This window comes from Bombina bombina, chromosome 7, assembly GCF_027579735.1.
Source record: "Bombina bombina isolate aBomBom1 chromosome 7, aBomBom1.pri, whole genome shotgun sequence".
In the NCBI taxonomy this organism is placed as follows: domain Eukaryota; kingdom Metazoa; phylum Chordata; class Amphibia; order Anura; family Bombinatoridae; genus Bombina; species Bombina bombina.
In genome coordinates this window covers 294,109,836-294,131,046 of record NC_069505.1, presented here as the reverse complement: position 1 = coordinate 294,131,046, position 21,211 = coordinate 294,109,836, and the positions used below count along the sequence as shown (strand labels likewise).

General features: G+C 36.0%; 1 protein-coding gene across 1 annotated transcript in view; it reads left to right on the top strand.

Annotated features, from left to right (window-relative positions):
- Nucleotides 1-21,211, top strand: part of IL17RD (interleukin 17 receptor D) — a 128,487-nt gene that overhangs the window by 99,694 nt on the left and 7,582 nt on the right. Inside the window, exons 4-11 of the mRNA XM_053720851.1 lie at nt 1,629-1,747; nt 3,612-3,732; nt 6,946-6,990; nt 7,086-7,237; nt 12,783-12,848; nt 13,940-13,994; nt 16,389-16,499; nt 18,737-18,921. Coding sequence (XP_053576826.1) covers nt 1,629-1,747; nt 3,612-3,732; nt 6,946-6,990; nt 7,086-7,237; nt 12,783-12,848; nt 13,940-13,994; nt 16,389-16,499; nt 18,737-18,921 — 854 coding nt within the window. The remainder of the gene's footprint in view (nt 1-1,628; nt 1,748-3,611; nt 3,733-6,945; nt 6,991-7,085; nt 7,238-12,782; nt 12,849-13,939; nt 13,995-16,388; nt 16,500-18,736; nt 18,922-21,211) is intronic.

Sequence of the window (21,211 nt, the reverse complement as noted above, 5' to 3'; positions counted from 1 at the left end):
GCAGACACATAGGCTCAGGAATCGCACATGACTGCAGCTCTATATGGCAGGTTTACACGGTTTTTCTATAGCTAATACTTAAAGGGACACTAAAGTCATAAAATTACTGCTCATGAAGTTTAATTTTGAGACTTTCTAATTTACTTCCATTATCAAGTTTTGCAGTCTCTTTGTATGCACACTTTATAAGGCACAAGTTCAGAGTATATGTATAATTGTCAGCGATTGGCTGACAGCTGTCACATGATACAGTGGGCCGGCAAAAGGGGAATAAAATAAATTTGTCAGAAAAAAACCTAGGTTACATAATTTGCTTTTTTGGCCCCTCAAGAGAATGTGAGACAATCGCACATCTATTTATTTGTTTTATTAGTAATTTACCCAATGTTCTCATCGACTCCTCAGCTAAAGACGAATAAACGTAGGTAGGATTTTTATATATAGTTATTGGCTTCTACAAATATTGTGTGTATCACGTGGCAAGGAGTAAAGGTTTTTTAAAAGACTGCAAACTCCTTCAGAGGTTTATATGATATACATTAGTGCTTGACAAATGTGTTTAAAAATTAGGAGCCAGTAAGAAAATTTAGGAGCCAGGCATATTTTTAGGAGCCAGATCGTTAGATTTGTATATAGACATATGGAGAATAACCCAAAAAGTTAGGAGTCAGTGGGTAAAATTCTAGGAGCCAGTGGCTACCAGGCTCCTGGGTTTGTCGAGCCCTGATATACATAGTAAAACGACTTTGCATTATACTTTTTCATGTAATTTAGCTCTGAAAATTGTGGCTTTTCTGTTTCTCAGAACTGGAAATGAACCTTTGTAGACTTCTTACGGTACCTGCTACATATCATTCCCTAACTGGCTTTAACAGATAACAACTGAAAAACAATGCATTTTATACTATAAGTAGCATAAAGAACCTGGCTAGTCCTGTCTTCTCCAGAGGAAACAACGGACTGGCTTCTCCAAATAAACTAAATAGTGGATGGGGATAGAATAATTGAAAAAAAAAAAACATTTGCAGTAAATCTGTTAATGTTAATTTGTTTTAAAATGTTTGCACTTGACTGGTGCATTATTCTATAGTAAGACAACAGAAATATCTTGTAATTTTAAAAGGACATTGTACACTAGATTTTTCTTTGCATAAATGTTTTGTAGATGATCCATTTATATAGCCCATCTGGGAGCGTTTTTGTAACAATATATAGTTTTGCTTATTTTAAATAACATTGTGATGATTCTCAGGCTCCTAACCAAGCCCAACAGTTTTATATGTATACTGATGTCTACAGACTTCAGATTGCTTCTGTTTGTATAATGGGTCTTTTCATATGCGGGGAGGGGGTCTGCTCTCAGCCCCTTTCAGTGGTTGTCTTAGCTTAACCTCATCAACTGTGCTAAATTGGGAGCTTTTTAAAATGTTTTATACTGGATTTTTATATAATTATCTGTGCATATTATTCTTTATAGTAGTGTCTATTACATGCAGTTATATGACAATTGGTGTATACTGTCCCTTTAAGGTTTCCCTTTATAGGGAGAGTACAGAGAGCTCTAAGAATTTGCTGTAAGCACAATGACAAATGCCAGTTATAAACATTGTGTATGTTCTCATTTCCAGGCATTGAGTACCTTAAAGGTTTTCGGGTTATACTGGAAGAACTGAAATCTGAGGGACGACTTTGTCAACAGATGGTCTTGAAGGATCCAAAGCAGCTTAATTTTAATTTTAAAAATGTTGTAAGTATTATGTGCGTCAGTTTTTTTTTATTTATAAACAATATACTCCATAAAACACACTAGCTGCACTGGTGACCTACCGGGAGATAGTGCTGTGGTTTTGTACCTATTCTGTTTAGAACTATTGTTGTCTGCTTTATGTTAATACAAACAGGTTCTTCATTCGCCTCATAACATAATGTTCAAGCTATATGATATCCAAAACATTAAAAAAGCATATTGTAGTCTTGATTACTTAAAGGGTCAGTTTACCCCAAAAATGTCTTCCCTTTATTTTGACATTTGAAATAGCTGATTTAGCCTGTGGTATCCCCACCTTTACTGAAAGTTTCTGTATTTATGTCTAGGCTATTGACATGCTATGTAAACGCAGCCAGCAGAAGAAATTACACTCCTTGTGGGGTATAGAAGAGTTAACTAATAAAATATTATTTTTTAATTGTTCTTTCTAAGATCCTGATATTCAAAGATTCTCCGGCTTGGAGAGAAATTATAGCTCAGACTTCACAAAGGCTGAACTCAATGAATTTTCAAAAGAGAAAGGGTTGAACTCTCCAGCACTGCAAGATCTCTCTTATTTATGTGAAGGGGAGACAATCCCAGTGCAATAGAGCACTGCTTGATATGAGAGCTTTGTTATACTTTGTGCTTTGTATTTTATATTACTTTACATTTCAGATTGGTTCCTTTCAGTGTTATTGCATTTAAGTTTGCACTTTCTCATTTTGTATTTTAATACATTTAAATTTTGGTCTAGCAGTGATTTTACACAATGTGATTATCCTTTGAAAGCTTCTGTGTTACTTTAATAACTTTAGGATCATTCTTTGTATATTTTTGTGAATCAGTTACAAATTACATTGCACTTTTGTAGTTTCTCCATTGTAAACTTACAGTTTCAGAAAGGGGGAGGGAGAAGGCAATTCCCTGGACTGAACAGGGGAGTTCCCAGAGTATGTCTGAAGCTTACTCTCAAGTTTTTATAAGCATTATTATTATTATTGGTTATTTGTAGAGTGCCAACAGATTCTGCAGCGCTATAAACAAAGGCAGAGTACAACAAAACAATTATAGGATCAAATGGGTAGAGGGCCCTGCCAAGAGTCGCACTGTTGTAGTCGGCTCTTAAGAAGGTGATCTACAAACAGCTGGACTCTTAGGCATACATGCTAAGGGGGTCCAGGGGATAGCAATGGAGGAGAGGAACTGGTATAAAGAAAGGTTAGTGTAGGTTGTATCCATCCCTGAACAGTAGAGTCTTTAGGGAGCTCTTGAAGCTTTCAAAACTAGGAGAGAGTCTTATGGAGCGAGGCAGAGAGTTCCACAAGATGGGAGCCAGTCTGGAGAAGTCCTGTAAACTGGAGTGTGATGAGGTAACGAGAGAAGGAGCGTAGGAGGTCATGAGCAGAGCAAAGGGGACGGGAGGGAGGGAGAGTATTGGGAGACAAGGTCTGAGATATAGCGGGGAGCAGTGCAGTTGAGGGCTTTGTATGTCAGAGTGAGAATTTTGTGAGCATTTTAAACAAGTTGGTCTAACTGATTTGTCTCGCCAGCTGTATCCAGGTGAAGTTTGCTCAAAATTCACAATACACTTATTTTAACTAACAGAAAAGTAATATATACTAAAATATAGACAAAAGCAAGTTAAATTTATAGTGAACACATTTCAGTTTAATTTGGAATTGATGCAAACAGAGCCTTTATATCAGCCCCAGGGGTTCTCCAGTTACCTTGTCTCTCGCTTGTGAAATTTTGTATCCTAGAGAGCTTCATTGCTTTCTGTGTGTGTGTGTGTTTTTTATTATTATGGATGTTTCTTTTTGGCTCGATCACTGATTTATTAACTGTGTTCTATCTTCTGCAGGTAATGGAGAGCCAACCTTTTATAAACCTGAAATTTGAAACAGATTATTTTGTGAAAATTGTCCCTTTCCCATCAATTAAGAATGAGAGTAACTACCACCCGTATTTCTTCCGAACACGTAGTAAGTATTGTAACCGGTATTCATCAGTGTTGCAGATTTCATAATAATTACGTTTCCATTAGGAAGAGAACAATATAATGTTTGAGACCTTGACCTAAATTCCTCTAAGGGATAGTAAGCACCAAAAATGTTATTGTTTAAAAAGATCGATAATCCTTTTATTTACCATTGCCCAGTTTACCATAACCAACCCTGATATAGAAATATAAGTTTTACCTCTGTAATTACCTTGTATCTAAGCTTCTGCAGACTGCCTGCTTATCTCAGATCTTTTGACAGTCTAGCATTTTAGCCAATCAGTGCTGACTCATAGGTAACTCTACGGGCGTAAGTACAGTGATAGCTATATGAAACACATGAACTATTGCCCTCTAGGTGTGAAAAACTGTCAAATGCATTCAGATGAGAGACGGCCTTCAAGGGCTTAGAAATTAGCATATGAGCCTACCTAGGTTTAACTTTCAACTAAGAATAACAAGTGAACAAAGCAAATTTGATGACAAAAGTAAATTAGAAAGTTGTTTAAAATTACATGCCCTATCTGAATCATGAAAGTTTAATTTGGACTTTACTATCCTTTTAATACTTCTCAAAACCATCTGAAACAAAACACCTTGCTTGTCTGACAGTCATGTAAATGGCTGGAATGAAACACCTACATTTAAAAATTAGTAGCTGCCATATAGTTTATATAGTATGATATTAAAATTAGTTTGTTAGCTTTAATCTTATATAGTAAAATACAACAATCCGTTGCTTGCTGAAACTTCTGAAAGGGCAAGCTGAGGGCCACTCCAAGGTGTTTTTCCCACCTCTTCCTAAAATAGTCAAGTACCTTATACAACAACATTATAGGCCCAACTGGATTTGTCCCAGAATGCTTGAGGCATGAGACACATACAAAGGTTTGCTAGTGTTTTTTTATTTATCTGTGGCAGTCGTCCAGTGGTTAAACTCATCCTTTCCACAAGAAAATACTGGCAAGTTTTACCACTCTGATCTTTTTTATCATAAGAACATATTGTTTTAGGTTTCCACAACAAAAATAATAAAACCCTGACTTTGTCATTTAAATGACTTAATAGTGATAACGTGTTTTTCTATTGCAGGTGACTTTCTCAATTTAGACTCTATTTTTAACGAAACAAACAAATATATTCTGTGCACGTTATGTAGTTTTACTGACTATTTATTCTGTGGAATATTTACCAGGGATTTTATTCTTTGTACTTTGGTGCTATTTTACCATACTAATAGACATTGTCAGTAGGAAGGGCTGTAATCGTGTTGTAGCTGTGTAGTCTGCCCTGTAAGGTGATATTGCACAAACATAGCCTATTTTGCAACAGAGCATACAAAGTAAACTGCTTTTCCTTTTCATAATCTTGTTGCATAAACATATCTCTTTTTTTATGAAAAATTCTCATAACATTTTAAAGGGACATCAAAGTTAAAATTTAAAGGGATACTAAAGCCAAATTTTTATTTAATCATTCAGATAGAGCATGCAATTTTAAGCAACTTTCTAATTTAGTCTTACTATCAATTTTGATTTCGTTCTCTTGTTATCTTTATTTAAAAAGCAGGAATGTAAACCTTAGGAGCCAGCCTATTTTATGTTCAGCACCCTGGATTAGTGCTTGCTTATTGGTGGCTATATTTAGCAAAATATACCGAGGTTCTGAACCAAAAATGGGCCGGCTCTTAAAGGGACATTAAACACTCAATTTTTCTTTGATGGTCCATTTATATAGCCCATACAGGTTTATTTTTAAAAAAAAATAAAATTGCCCTGATTTTCAGACTCCTAACCAAGTCCCAAAGTTTTGTGAGAATACCGTCAGCTACCTACTCCAGCTTGCTCCTGTTTGTGTAAAGGGTCTTTTCATATGCAGAGGAAGGGGGAGGGGGGAATGTCTTATTTCCCACTTGCAGTGGGCTTTCCGGCTACCTTTTTAACAGAGCTAAACTAGGAACTTCTAAGTAAGGGTTTAAACAGTTTTATACTGGATTTTTATATCAGTATCTGTGCATCTTATTCTTTATAGTAGTGTCTATTACATACAGTTATATGAAAATGAGTGTATACTGTCCCTTTAAGCTTTACATTCCTGTTTTTTAAATAAAGATAGCAAGAGAACGAAGAAAAATTGATAATAGGAGTAAATTAGAAAGTTGCTTAAAATTGCTGCTCTATCTGAATAATTAAAGAGTTTGGTTTAGTGTCCCTTTTAAGAGATTTTTTTTTAGAAACTTTTCAATGTATTTCTCTTATCAAATCTACTCTGTTCTCTTGGTATCCTCTGTTGAAAAGCATACCTAGGTAGTCTTAACAGCAGCAATGCACTACTGGGATTTAACTGCTGATTTGTGTTTACGCATATATGCCTCTTGTCACTAGCTCACCAGATCTGTTCTGCTAAGTTTCTAACACATTTTCTTTTTTTGCACTTATTTATTCTTTTAACCCCTTAACAACATGACATATCCTGTATCTCACAAGTGATTAAGGGAGTTTTATGCCAGTAATAGTGTGGGTATCACCGCCAGCTGCAAGCCGCTCTTTTATTGCACGCCTCACTCCATGATGTATTTGGCTATAGCTCAGTATCGCTGCTGGCGGTGAGACCCACGCTATAATTAACCCCTTTGTTTAAAAATGACAGCCAACATGAAAGGTTATGGGTTAAAGCCCGATCAAAGTTCTCCAACATCATATTTCCCCCTCTTTATCACTGGGATTAAACGGTGCATTTTAGAAACATATTTGTTAGAAGAAAAAAAAAATTGCTAGTAGGGGTTAAGAGTGTTTGTCAGTCAAAATTTTGCAGAATAACTTTAAATGGACCAGTAAATACAGTAGATTTGCATAATCAACAAATGCGTTTTAAATTTCAAAGTTGTCTATTTCCACTCCCCCTGTACCATGTGACAGCTATCAGCCAATCACAGATGCATATAGTATATTCTGTCAATTCTTGCACATGCTCAGTAGGAGCTGGGGCCTCAAAAAGTGTAAATATAAAAAGACTGTGCACATTTTGTAAATTGGAAAGTTGTTTAACATTGTGTGCTCTATCTGAATCCTGAAAGTTTAATTTTGACTTGAGTATCCCTTTTAAAATGCATCACCTCTTTCTATGGAGGTAAAATATGTAATATGAAATACTTTGTTACCTACCATACTAACCGTCTGTATTTGCCTGTTTGCAGCTTGTGAGACATTGTTACAGCCGGATAGTTTAACCTGCAGGCCATGTAAGTAATTTATCTCGGGCATGCCTCCGTTAACATATAATAATGTGTTCCCTATCTAAAATAACCACTAATTCTCTCTGCTCACGCTTGTGCAGACTGGAGGCCAAAGAATGTGAACGTTACTCAGCAAGGAGTCAATATGCAGGTGACGTTTGACCACGCTCCTTACAATTTCGGCCTCAACTCCTATTATGTGAACTATAGAATGAAGCATGAAGGTTTATTTAAGCAGAAGATCTGTAGAACGGTAAGAAGAAATGTAATGTGCATTGTACAGAGAATGAATATATGTATATGATAGAGGAGAGAAAGTATGTGCTCTAATTATTCAATTGCAGCATCAATGCAGAACAGTACAAAAATAATATATATATATATATAATATACTTATGAAAAAGCACTAATTAAAGGGACATTCCAGCCACAATTGGAATCTACATGTGATGTATTTTAGTTTTGAATAGAAGCATTTTTTGTAATATACATGTATTAGCAAAAACGCTTCTAATAAAAGCAGTAGCTGTTTCAAATGTGTATTTAAGCATGCACCGTGCACCAGCATTTTAAACACGACACTTGCTCAGAGAGCCTACGGTGCTTGTACCATCTGGTAATGACTCAATTTGTTATGTGCTGAAATGATACAAGCCCCACTGTTGCTCTGAGCAGTTGCAGTATTTAAAATGCTGGTGCGCTGAGAATATATAGCTATGCTTTATGTGCACGTGCAGAGAAAACTGCTAACATTAAACAGTGATAACTTTTACTAGAAGCATTTTTGCCAATACATGTTTCTATTCAAAGATGTAATTCATTTATGTGCATTTAAATGTTAACCGGAATGTCCCTTTAAATGGCCATTATAGTTAAAAAAATGATATGCTCTCATTCATTAGACTCTGTAAATTTTTTTTGTTTAACTCCCACAACTGGGTTAAGCACATAGGTAAAGTACCACTCAGGAGATGCAGAGAATGGCCGGTTCCAAATGGAAACTGCCAATGAGCTCATCAGCAGCAGCAGTCGTACAGCTGGGTCATGAAACTACTGCTGCTGATTGGGTCAGCAGCAGTTTCTGCTCAGAACCAACAGTTCCCGAACAGTACTTTGCCTATGTATTTAACCCCTTTGCGGGTGGTAAAAAATACATATATTTGCAGGGTCGATAGTGAAGTACGAATGAGAGCATGTCATTGTTTCCCTATAGTGGCACATTAACTATGTTTAAATATTTTATGCATGAAAACCTAATGTTGGTGTGTACCGTCTATGTCTGTTTATTTGCTCTGTTTTTTTTTATAATCTCCACTTAAATGGTTAAATGTATGTGGAGCGTAGTTGCATTAAGTAAAATATTGTTTAATGGATAACTGTCAAAACTCAGGATCCATGAGTGATTATGACTACTATGTGTGCGTTGGATCCCTGACGCTTTTGACACAGTTGAATGCTCTAAGGCATTACTAGGAGATTTTCCAATTTGCGTCAGCTCGACAAGCAAAGCTTAGCTCCTTTATCTGCCGGAGGGGCTGGGTATGTGTAGGAGTAACATTGTGTACTTACTTTGGCAGTAACGACCTGGTAAAATCATAAAGTGTTCAGTTTTCCCAAGTTAAAGGCTGCATGTAGCAAGTGTGAACTGTTTTATGGCTTTTATTTCATTTAATGAAACCAGGGTGTCTGTTCCTTCCTTTTCTTTGTTGTTGAAAAGAGTTTTATATGTCCAGTTCCTGAAAGCTTAGAAACACTTGGCTAGCATGAAGTATCTGTGTGTGTATGTATCTGTGTGTGTATGTATCTGTGTGTGTGTGTATCTGTGTGTGTATGTATCTGTGTGTGTCTGTGTGTGTATGTATCTGTGTGTGTCTGTGTGTGTATGTATCTGTGTGTGTGTGTGTATAAAATATATATTTACATACAGGGCTTGACATTTTCAGTCATCTACTAGACCTGCACCAATGCAAAAAACAAAAATGCAGCGGATGAGTGAAAAATGTGACTTTTTCCAATCTACAACATTGAGTGGACTAGTTTATTTCCCCCCCCCCTCTGGGCTAGTAACTATTATCCCCTGACTAGTAAACTATAGTGTTATTTTTACACGTGTGTGTATATGTGTGTATATGTAGTGTGTGTGTGTGTGTGTATATGTGTGTATATGTACTGTGTGTGTGTGTGTGTATATGTGTGTATATGTACTGTGTGTGTGTGTATATATATATAGTGTGTATGTATCTGTGTGTGTGTGTGTATAATATATATATTTACATACAGGGCTTGACATTTTCAGTCATCTACTAGACCTGCACCAATGCAAAAAACAAAAATGCAGCGGATGAGTGAAAAATGTGACTTTTTCCAATCTACAACATTGAGTGGACTAGTTTATTTTTTTCCCCCCTCTGGGCTAGTAACTATTATCCCCTGACTAGTAAACTATAGTGTTATTTTTACACACACGTGTGTGTATGTATGTATATGTGTGTGTGTGTATATGTACTGTGTGTGTGTGTGTGTGTGTGTGTGTGTGTGTATATATATATATATATATATATATATATATATATATATATATATATATACACACACTATTTTCGAGCACCAGATTATTTACTGATAATTAACAACTTAAACAAGACTTGTAAAGCAGAATATGAGAGAACAGCCTTGCAAGACATCAATAAAATAAAATGTCCAACCAAAAGTAATTCATAGCAGTAGAAATGATCCCATCAGACCAGTTTGAAATGCTGTTCCCAATCTTTAGTTATTATGTTGTTTCAATGTATCGCATCCACAGCGCAACATAAATGTAAACAGATTGTATTCCTGGATACTGAGGCCAAACATTACCCCTTTAAAGCATACAAATGACTGTTTTTATTACTTTAATAAATTGTAATCCACATGTTCCGTGTCGTTAAATGCAGTGTTAGGCAGGACACGTACCTTTGTGAGCCTCATGGCGCTGCCATCTCAACAGCCGTACATCATACTCACAACACCACTCGGGTTAAACGGTGGTGGTGCGAGAATTCTGTTGCAAGAATGGTGGTGCGAATTACAATTTATCAAAGTAATGAAAACACAGTCATTTGTATGCTTTAAAGGGGTAATGTTTGGCCTCAGTATCCAGGAATAAAAATATGTTTACATTTATGTTGTGCTGTGGATGCGATACATTGCAAAAACATAATAACTAAAGATTAGGAACAGCATTTCAAACTGGTCTGATGGGATCAGTTCTACTGCTATGAACCTTGAATGACTTTTGGTTGGACATTTTATTTTATTGATGTCTTGCAAGGCTGTTCTCTCATATTCTGCTTTACAAGTCTTGTTAAAGTTGTTAATTATCAGTAAATAATCTGGTCCTGCAAAATAGTGGTCTCTTTCTCCTTTTTGAATTTATCTAATATTTTACCACTACCGTGCACTGTTAGCAGTGTATTTCTTGTGTTAAGAGCACTGCTTTCAAATGGTTACTGTTATAACTGTTATATCAAGTGGTGCTGATATAATAAGTTATATTGATTATTTGATTTGTTAGCTTTAGTAGTACCAGGTCTACATAGTTTGTTTTACCCCATAGAGATTGCTACAGGGTTTTAAAGTGAAAAGCTGAATTTTGAGCTATTTTTAGTTCAAAATGTGTTGATATTTTTGCAAACTTAAAGGGAAATGAAACCCAAGACTTTTATTTCATGGTTCAGATTGAACGTACAATTTTAAACAACTTTCCAATTTACTTCTATTATCTAATTTGCTTCGTTCTCTTGGTATCCTTTGCTGAAAATGATATCTAGATAGGCTCAGGAGCTGGGAGCTATCTGCTGATTGGTGGCTGAACATATATGCCTATTGTCATTGGTTTACAGATGTGTTCAGCTATTTTCCAGTAGTGCATTGCTGCACCTTCAATAAAAGATAAGCAAAATTGATAATGCAAGTAAATTGGAAAGGTGTTTAAAACTACGTTCTGTCTGAATCGGAAATGTTTTGGGTTTCATGTCCCTTTAACTCACTCCAGAACATGACATATATCGCCTACATATGAGGTTAAAAATGTTCTAAAAAAAAAAAGGATTATTTAAAGGGACAGTAAAAGTAGATATTAATGTTACATAATTCTGCAGACACCTGTAAAACATCAGTCATTTAAGATTTATCCTCCAAAAACTTTACTTACCTTTTGGAATAACAAAACGGCAGCTGAAGTGGACAGCGAGGAAGTTAAAGGGACACTGAACCCAAATTTTTTCTTTTGTGAATCAGAAAAAGCATGAAATTTTAAGCAAATTTCTAATTTACTACTATTATCAAATTTTCTTAATTCTCTTGGTATCTTTATTTGAAATGCAAGAATGTAAGTTTAGATGCCGGCCCATTTTTGGTGAACAACCTGGGTTGTTCTTGCTGATTGGTGGATAAATTCATCCACCAATAAAAAGTGCTGTCCAGATTTCTGAACCAAAAAAACCCTTAGATGTCTTCTTTTTCAAATAAAGATAGCAAGAGAACGAAGAAAAATTGACAAGAGGAGTCAATTAGAAAGTTGCTTACAATTGCATGCTCTATCTGAATCACGAAAGAAAAAAATTGGGTTTATTGTCCCTTTTAAGTTAAAGGGACAGTCTACTTCAGAATTTGTATTGTTTAAAAAGATAGATAATACCTTTATTACCCATTACCCAGTTTTGCATAACCAACACTGTTATATTAATACACTTTTTACCTCTGTGATTACCTTGTATTTTAGCCAAGCATTGCTAAATCATAAGTAACTCCTCAGGAGTGAGCACAATGCTATCTATATGGCACACATGAACTAGCAGTAAATTGTAAAGTTGTTTAAAATTGCATGTCCTATCTGAAATTTTAATTTAATTAATTTCAGTTGAATTATGACTAGACTGTCGCTTTAAACACAGTTTTTAGGGCTTAAATCTTTAGAATGCTTTATTCTTTTACAGGTGTCAGCAGGTTAATGTTACATCATTCTACACATAGTGCAAAATTATGTAACATTAATATCTGTTTACTGTCCCTTTAATTCAGGGATGACCAGCTGACGGACCATATGTGGCCCTCTGCGCTATTTTTTGCAGCCAGCCCCAGGGGAAATAGATTTATGGCCTCAGGAAAAAGTGGATGAAATATTTGTGCTTTGGGGACGTGTGTTGGATGTGCAAACAAGGCGGCCACAAATCAAAATTCCTCTGGAATGGAGAACAGCATATAGACAGTACCCTGCAATCATGCTGTGCCATTGGCCATTTTTTCGGAAATATATATTGTGTGTGTTTAAAAGCCATAGATTTTTTTTTTTTTTGCTTCTAAAATATTGATTTGCGGCCCTCATGTTTTTGGAAGTTTTTTATCACTGATTTAACTTACAATTAAAACGTTAAAAGGACATAAAAGTATTCAAATGAAATGCAGATTTTTTGTTAAATGCTTAAAGTACCCTTTAATGTCCCTGATAAAGACACTGTTGGGGAGCCAATGAGGGGCAAAATACTTAAAGATTTACCAATTAATGTCAGTTTCTTACTCAGGAGGATTTAAACAGAGTGAAAAACAAGAGAACATTTTATGTGTACGCTTCAGAATAAAATCCCAGATGTGTAATGGCGTAAAATCAGAGCACTAGAGATGTGTACAAAAAACGGTTGTGTTTTTTTTTCTTCTTGGAAGTGATTCCAGTACATTGTTGTGCAGAATGAGCACAGAGTGTGTTCTAAAGGTCAATGTTCATTTATGTAAATATTTTATTTCTTACCTTTTTTTAGGTTCTGAACACTGAATACACCAACTGTCTTCTGCAAAATGTCTCCCCTGGTGATTACGTGATTGAGGTAATATTTTAAAGAATACATTTGGGGTTATACTGATACATTTGCTGAATGGTTTAACAGTAAAGACGTTTCTAAGACAGGATAATGTTAGAAACTTGTAATAACAGCCAAGGTTCAGTTCTGCTTCAGAGTGTTAGCTGAAAGGGATCGATGGTTCCCATTGGAATTCAGTAAATATGAGTTGCCAGGTTTCACACAGTCATATTAGGAAATAACTACTTGCAAAATAGATAGACTTGTATACTACATCACAACAAGTACAATAACAAAGAAAAAAGGAAGATGCTCAGAATTTATTCCCCCCCCCCCCCCCACGTTTTTTAGGGTTTAATCATAGAATACCTTTTTTAACACATGGTTCTCTTTCTTGTTGTTCCTAATGGTTGTTTGGATCTCCATTTCACTATACTTTGCAAAGCATTGTGGTAGAGTTTATATTTGAGGTTTGCTTTAAACACCTGAAAAGCACCACCGCGCCAAGGTGGTTTGGAAGCACCACCGCGCCAAGGTGGTTTGGAAGCACCACCGCGCCAAGGTGGTTTGGAAGCACCACCGCGCCAAGGTGGTTTGGAAGCAGGGAATTTTAAAACAAGCTGGATCCTTTTTAAGAGCATTACATATTGGTTTTATCTTATGACAGGCATATCTTCCTAACCCAAATACATTTTTTCAAGGCATATGTTCTAAACTCTAATACATTTTGATAAACCTTTTTTTTCTCTGGTTTTCTTTTTTGCTATATGTGAAGGAATCTTTTTGCAACAGAACATAATAATTTTTAAAAACCATAGAAACAAATTTCAATTGTCAAAGCCTGTTAATGTATATAATTGGAAGAACTATTTCAATAATATTATGAAGGCTACTCGTTTGTTGGCCTTTTCATGGGTTGCCAGCTCCAGTATTAGAGAATATATTACATACTAAATATAGAATGTACCAGCCCATATGGGTCTGTTAGTGGCATATGAAGTTCAACTTGCTCCTTTGCCAATGTTCTTGGAGAGTTGTGCCTCACTGATACCTAGAAAAAAAAGCAATCACAAAGTGGCATAAAAACAAATTTAAAATGTATTTTTCTTTTGTCACAGCTTATTGATGACACCAATACCACAAGAAAATCCATGCATTATTCTTTAAAACCAGGTAAGTATCATTCTTCTTCTTGATTGTATAATCCATTGATACAGAACACATGTAGTTCCTTTCAAACGAACTGACATATGAAATAAAGATATTTATTTTTAATGTTCGGCCTGGTTAATTTTTACTTATAATGGCAGGACTTAAAAAAACAAAACAAAAAAAACAGACACACACACAGGGAATTAATCAGTAATGTGGAGAATAGATGCCAAATGTAGAATGGCTTCTGCACACCCGTTTTAAATATAAAGCATAGAGAACAACCAAGATTAAAAACTTTTTTTTTTAAACTTAATGTTTTAATATATTTTTTTATTATTTTTGTACACGATAGTTTTGCTATTATAAGGGAACTTTGAAGTAATGTAATAAATATATATATATATATATATATATATGTTTGTTTGTGTGTGTGTGTATATATGGAAAGCACTCTCCAGGTCTTGTACCATAATAATCAAATTTATTAATACCAGTGACGTTTCGGAGATATTATCCCCATCCTCAGACCATGTAAATAACAAAACGCATACCTGACTCTTTTATCCCTTCACCAATTCACCCAGCCGAAAATATATATATATATATATATATATATACATACAGAGAGAAGGGCACTCACAGGAACGAACAACTGGCTCAATACCATTGTTAGCCTGTTCTATGGCGATTTACCACCTGGGTGCAGCTTTTTAGCCCAGTAATGCTTTTCACAGAGTAGAACTTTTTTGTAGTATATCAGTCTGATCACGCCTGTTACGGTCAGTCCAGCGCTGAAATATCAGGCAATTCCTCTCTGAACAAGGAACACAGCAACCCCAGACGATCGTTTCGGCCTTCATTGGGCCTCGTCAGTTAGGTGTAGCAGTATTCCTCTAAGCACACTGAGCAAGGAGTCCACGTCTGGTTGCCCCTTTTTCCCATATATATATATATATATATATATATATATATTTCAAACTTTTGATAGACATAGTTGCATTACTTTGCAGCCCAAGAGCATAACCCTTGAAAGTTCACTTGAGTAGTCAAAAATTATTGGTTTGGTGTTTTTTTTTCTTCCTGTGCATAATTAAACATTTTATATGGAATTAAATTATGGCTTTAATATCAATTTAAAGGGATACCAAACCCACATTTTTTTATTTTTATGATTTAGATAGAGCATGCAATTTTAAACAAGTTTCTAATTTATTCTATTATACAATGTTCTGCATTATCTTGTTATATTTTGTTGAAAAGCAGGGAAGTAAACTTTAAGAGGATGTACATTAATGGAGCACTAGATGGCAGCACTATTTCCTGTCTTGTAGAGCACTAGATGGCAGCACTATTTCCTGTCTTGTAGAGCACTAGATGGCAGCACTATTTCCTGTCTTGTAGAGCACTAGATGGCAGCACTATTTCCTGTCTTGTAGAGCACTAGATGGCAGCACTATTTCCTGTCTTGTAGAGCACTAGATGGCAGCACTATTTCCTGTCTTGTAGAGCACTAGATGGCAGCACTATTTCCTGTCTTGTAGAGCACTAGATGGCAGCACTATTTCCGGTCTTGTAGAGCACTAGATGGCAGCACTATTTCCGGTCTTGTAGAGCACTAGATGGCAGCACTATTTCCGGTCTTGTAGAGCACTAGATGGCAGCACTATTTCCGGTCTTGTAGAGCACTAGATGGCAGCACTATTTCCGGTCCTGTAGAGATCTAGAAACCTACCTAAGTATCTCTTCCACAAAGAATACCATGGGAAGGAAGCACATTTTATAATAGAAGTGAATTAGGAACTTGTATATTGTATGCTTTGCCTGAATCACTAAATACATTTTTGGGGGTTTCATATACCTTTAAATATTAGTAGTAATGTGGGAACTTGTGTAATGCAAACTTGGTTAAAGAACCAGTCTACAATAGAATTTGTATTGTTTTAAAAGATAAATAATCCCTTTATTACCCATTCCCCAGTTTTGCATAACCAACACAGTTATAGTAATATACTTTGTACCTAAGCATCTTCTGACAGCCCCCAGATCACATGACTATTATCTATTGACTTCCATTTAAGCCAATTAGTGCAGTGTTGTGCTGACTCTTAAATACTCCAGGGGTGTGAGCACAATATTATCTATATGGCTCACATGAACTAGCACTCCCCTGTTGTGAAAAGCAAATACAAAAGCACGTGATAAGAGGCTGTCTATAGTGGCTTAGAAACAGGCAGACATTTAGAGGTTTAAATGTTATAAAGTATATTAATATAACAATGTTGTTTGTACAAAGCTGGGGAATGGGTAGTAAAGGCGTCATCTATCTTTTTAAACAATAACAATTTTAGTGTTGACTGTCCCTTTAAGATTGTATTGCTATTAATACTATACATTATGTATTTTTTCCTGTAGTTCATTCTCCCTGGGCAGGACCAATAAGAGCAATGGCCATAACGGTGCCGTTGGTCCTGATTTCTGCATTTGCCACTCTCTTTACAGTGATGTGCCGAAAGAAGCAGCAAGGTTTGTTACTTATTTGGTCCCTGATTGTGTATTAAAGCTCCGTTTTTAGATGGCTTAAAATCCGAAAGAAAAAATAAATAAATAATGTTCCTATGTTTAATTAAAAATATTTATGGGGATTTAGTTAAGTTTTTTTTTTTATCTAATAATAATAATTAGGTACCACCTGTAAATTGTTGTGACATCTGGATTAAATTATTTTTAAAGATTTTTAAAAAGACTAAATATATATTAGATATACTAGATATCGTATATCTCTCTATAGTAAGGTATGTAGAGACCAAATAACTCCACTTAATGCCCTTAAGAATACCAAATAAATTGATAATTATGTACATATAACAATTATTAGTATACCATATTGGCCAAACCATATATTCCAATGGTAGTAAGGACAGTCCCAATTAAGAGTTCCAATTCAGATCTCAAACAAGAGTTGATGTGGTCTATCCAATGTGATGAAGAAATCCAACTCAAATCAATCAAAAGGACACAGATAGAAGGCTGCTCTCCTCCTCACAGAATTATCCGGAAGTGGCTATAGAGAAAACAGGAGAATAGAGGGGCGCCTCATGTGTGTATCAATATGTCCGATTCAATCAATCAAATAAGCAAAGCCAAGTGGGTACTCGCATTTGTCCCAAGTACACTTATGTACTGGTATAAGCAGGCTGGTAACGTGGGGTGTACCAGCTAACCCTCTCCAGACATAGGTCGAGTTATAGAGTACTAAAGAGAGAAAGGGAAAGAGCGAGCAAGAGAGAGTGTGAGCGTACAAAAAGTAGTGAGACAGGGAAAGAGAGACCGAAAACCTACAACTAAAGAACCTCTATTCCAGAGCTCATATTCAGTTCTAAACAGACTTTTAAAATACCCAAACATAGTCTATAACTGCATCAAAACAGGGATAATTAATTCATTATCATTTCAGGTCCCTATAACTGAAACCATTGTTTGAGGAAGGGGTTAAACTACAAAACACAAAGTACAAATGAATCAATTTCCACAGGGACAGTGTGCAATGTACAGAGCTTAAAGGAACATTAAACACTAAATACATTTCATGCACTTCCCTCTAATTATAGGTGCAGCCATATTGTAACCTAGGTTACACTGTAGGTATCTGAAGGAGAGGTGCTGCACCTGTGCAAACACATCACTGGAATGCAGCGAGAGCCATATTATAACATAGCAGCACTCATGAATAGAGAGGTGGGGAATAACCCCATACTATGCTTATAATATATATTTAGAGAAAACAGAATAGAGGGGCGCCTCATGTGTGTATCAATGTGTCAATCAATCAAATAAGCAAAGTCAAGTGGGTACTCACATTTGGCCCAAGTACACTTATGTACTGGTAGAAGCAGGCTGGTAACTTGGGGTGTACCAGCTAACCCTCTTCAGACATAGGTCGATCAGTGCAGGGGGGATCCTGCCGCACTCGGTGTGAATAGAAGTCGGTTGCAGTAGTTGTGACTGCTCAAGAAGGTGATGAACCAGAGCTTGTATAAAACAAGTTAGTTTATTTAAAGCAAAATTAAAAACAGTAGCAAGCAATGGTTAGATCAAATCAACGCGTTTCTCAGCCCTAGCATGGGCCGTTTCATCAGGCATAATGCACCTTCCAACTGACAACCCATTTCAACTAATGGTTAGCAAGGACACACCCATTTAAGGGCGTGCAAGAGTACATACATTCCTAATTGATTAATTGACATTAAGCAACAAACTTATGGTTAAAGTGGATACATGGCAAGCATATATAATGTTGTATAATATAATCTACACTATACATAGCAATCTAAACATTGCAAACCTATCCTGACCATCAACAATATCAATAATGTATTCATTTGTATAATGTTAAATATAACATTGCACTGTAATCATACATAACCGAGCTGTAATCATACATAATAAAAGTACAATCATTTATACAATGTCAAATATCAATAATAAATGTATCTATACACATAACCGTTGTACAGATTTAAATGTTATCCTCCAATGAGCAAACAAACCATAGACGTAAGTTCACAGCATTGAACACATACACATCACTGTTCAATGCTGTGAACTTACGGCTTATGAGCAAATCTACAACCACATCCTTATAAGATAACTATTTTCTTCTGATTGCATCGTTTTAAGCAGAGCTTAGTTCACAATATTCATTCAATTGTTATAATATATGACATGAGTTAATAATATGCATAATTTTCTTTCCCTTCCAGAAAACATTTATGCCCATCTTGACGAGGAGAGTTCTGAATCCTCAACAAATGCAGGAAGTCTTCATGTAGAAAAACCGTGGCCACGCCCAAAAGTGTTTATTTGTTATTCCACTAAAGATTGCCAAAAGCACATTAATGTGATACAATGTTTCGCTTACTTCCTTCAAGATTTCTGCGGATGTGAAGTAAGTCTAAATGTATCTGTAATTTCATAGTAATTCAAACACTTTATATGTTTGGTAATGTTTGCTGTTGACTTAAAGGGACAGTATACACCAATTTTCATATAACTGGATCAGTGACGTCAGAGGTTGGTGAGGCAGTGGCTAGGATACGCCTTCATTCTTTAGATATCCTTTGTTGAAGAAATAGCAATGCACATGGGTGAGCCAATCACATGAGGTATCTATGTGCAGCCACCAATCAGCAGCTACTGAGCATATTTAGATATGATTTTCAACAAAGGACATCAAAAGAATGAAGAAAATTAGATATTAGATGTAAATTGGAAAGTTATTTAAATTTGCATATGGGTTTCATATGGGTTTCATGTCCCTTTAAATGGTGTCTTGGAAAACTGGCCAACTTAGTAAACATCTGATTTTAGTCTAAAAGGATTGTAACAGAAACTCTTGCCAGATAACACAATGCTTGCTCTGATTATGAGATCTAGAAATCCATGCCCATTAAAATATGTTTAAAACATACTTTTTACTTTAATGCTGCAAATTATGCTTATAGATTCTTTCATTACATAAGGGATGAGAGTCAGAGGGGGAGGAAGAGAGACAGAGAGAGAGAAAGAGACCATGTGGAGAACAACACATAAGGAGAGAGATGGATAGATAGAGAGAGAGAGACACACACACACAAGGTGGGGGGGGGGGGACCACTGCATTTTAAAGTAATAAAACAGCAGAGCTATAGAGAGTTCATAAAATTAGTCTATAATTTAGTGTGAAGTACAGAGGCAAGCTGCTAAGTTAGTGGGTGTAAAGTTTGAGTAAACAAAATACAAAAACGACCCTGCTGTAAAAGAGTAAAAAACACTAAACCACATTCATTAAATTATCATTTTCACTAACAGAATCCCTTTCAGTAAAATCTTACTTTAATAAGATGTGGCTAAAACACTGCTGTCTCTGCCTCTCTTCCTGCTCTGTATAAGGATTCAGGAAGTGACAGTGGCACATTCCACTGCACTTAGAGGGGAAGAACAGAACTCTCTTTTTCACTTTAGCAAAGCTAGCAGGTTCACAGGACAGCAACAAAATATATGAAAGTTGTTTTTTTCCGTTTTTGTTTTGTTTTATATGATTTAACATCCAGCCCCAACCCTATGTTCCACTTACTAATGCCTCTCGCTGGATTGGTTCAGCCCAAATAGGACTGCCTCAAATAAAGCACTTATGGGCCATGCAATGATCTTAACCACTTGCATCCAGTAGATGGCGCAGCATGTTGTGTAATGGTGGGCAGACCTGCTTGTGCCTCTCCATTGCACAACATCTAGCTGTGAAAAAAAATGCTGGGGAAAAAAAAATTACAATTTTTTTTTAAAGCCAATAAAAATATATATATTTTTGCCCATATGAAAGGTGAAGCACTGCCTCACCTGCCTCTAGTGACTGCACAGATGTAATAGACACAACTATAGAATAATATGCACAGATACTGATCTAAAACTTAGAAGCTCCCAGTTTAGCACTGTTGATGAGGTTAGGATGGGACACCCAGTGAAAGGGGCTGAGAAAGCTGAAAGAGCAGACACTCCCCCCTTCCCTGCATCTGAAAAGACATTACACAAACAATAGCAACAAGAATCTGTAGACCTGGGTCTACAACTGAAAGTTTAGGGCTTGGTTAGGGGTCTAAAAATCAGCCCAATGTTACTAAAAAATAAAATAAGCAAAACTATACATTTTTACAAAAACACCCCCTGATGGGCTATATAAATGGATCATCTACAAAACATTTATGCAAAGAAAAATCTAGTGTACAATGTCCCTTTAAATTATGTTAACTCGTACACACAAACCCTGAAATTGAGAACCTATCGTTCCTCCTGTAATCTCATCCTCCTCCCTTCCTCCTCCCTTCCCACCCACCTTACAAACAGGCGTGCAGCTACGGTGCGCAAGGCAGGTTTGCTGCAGCAAAAAAGCCTTTTTGAAAATAGGAAAATGTGAGTAGCAAACTTATTTTCATTATTGCAAGTTCAGTTGTTTCACCTTCTGTTTAAGTCTCTACCAGTGAAATCCCATCTAGTTTTTAACTGTAACCATCCCACACCCTTCTCTTTTGAAATGAAATGGATTATAAATAAATTGTAAGCCAGCAGTCGGCCCATTTATTTCAAATATAGGCGCTAAAGAACAGTTTTTTTTTTATAGACACACGGAATAATCCAAAAAGTAAAGTACCATGGATACCTTTATTCTGTTACGCCCAGTAGAAGCATTTAATCACAACTAT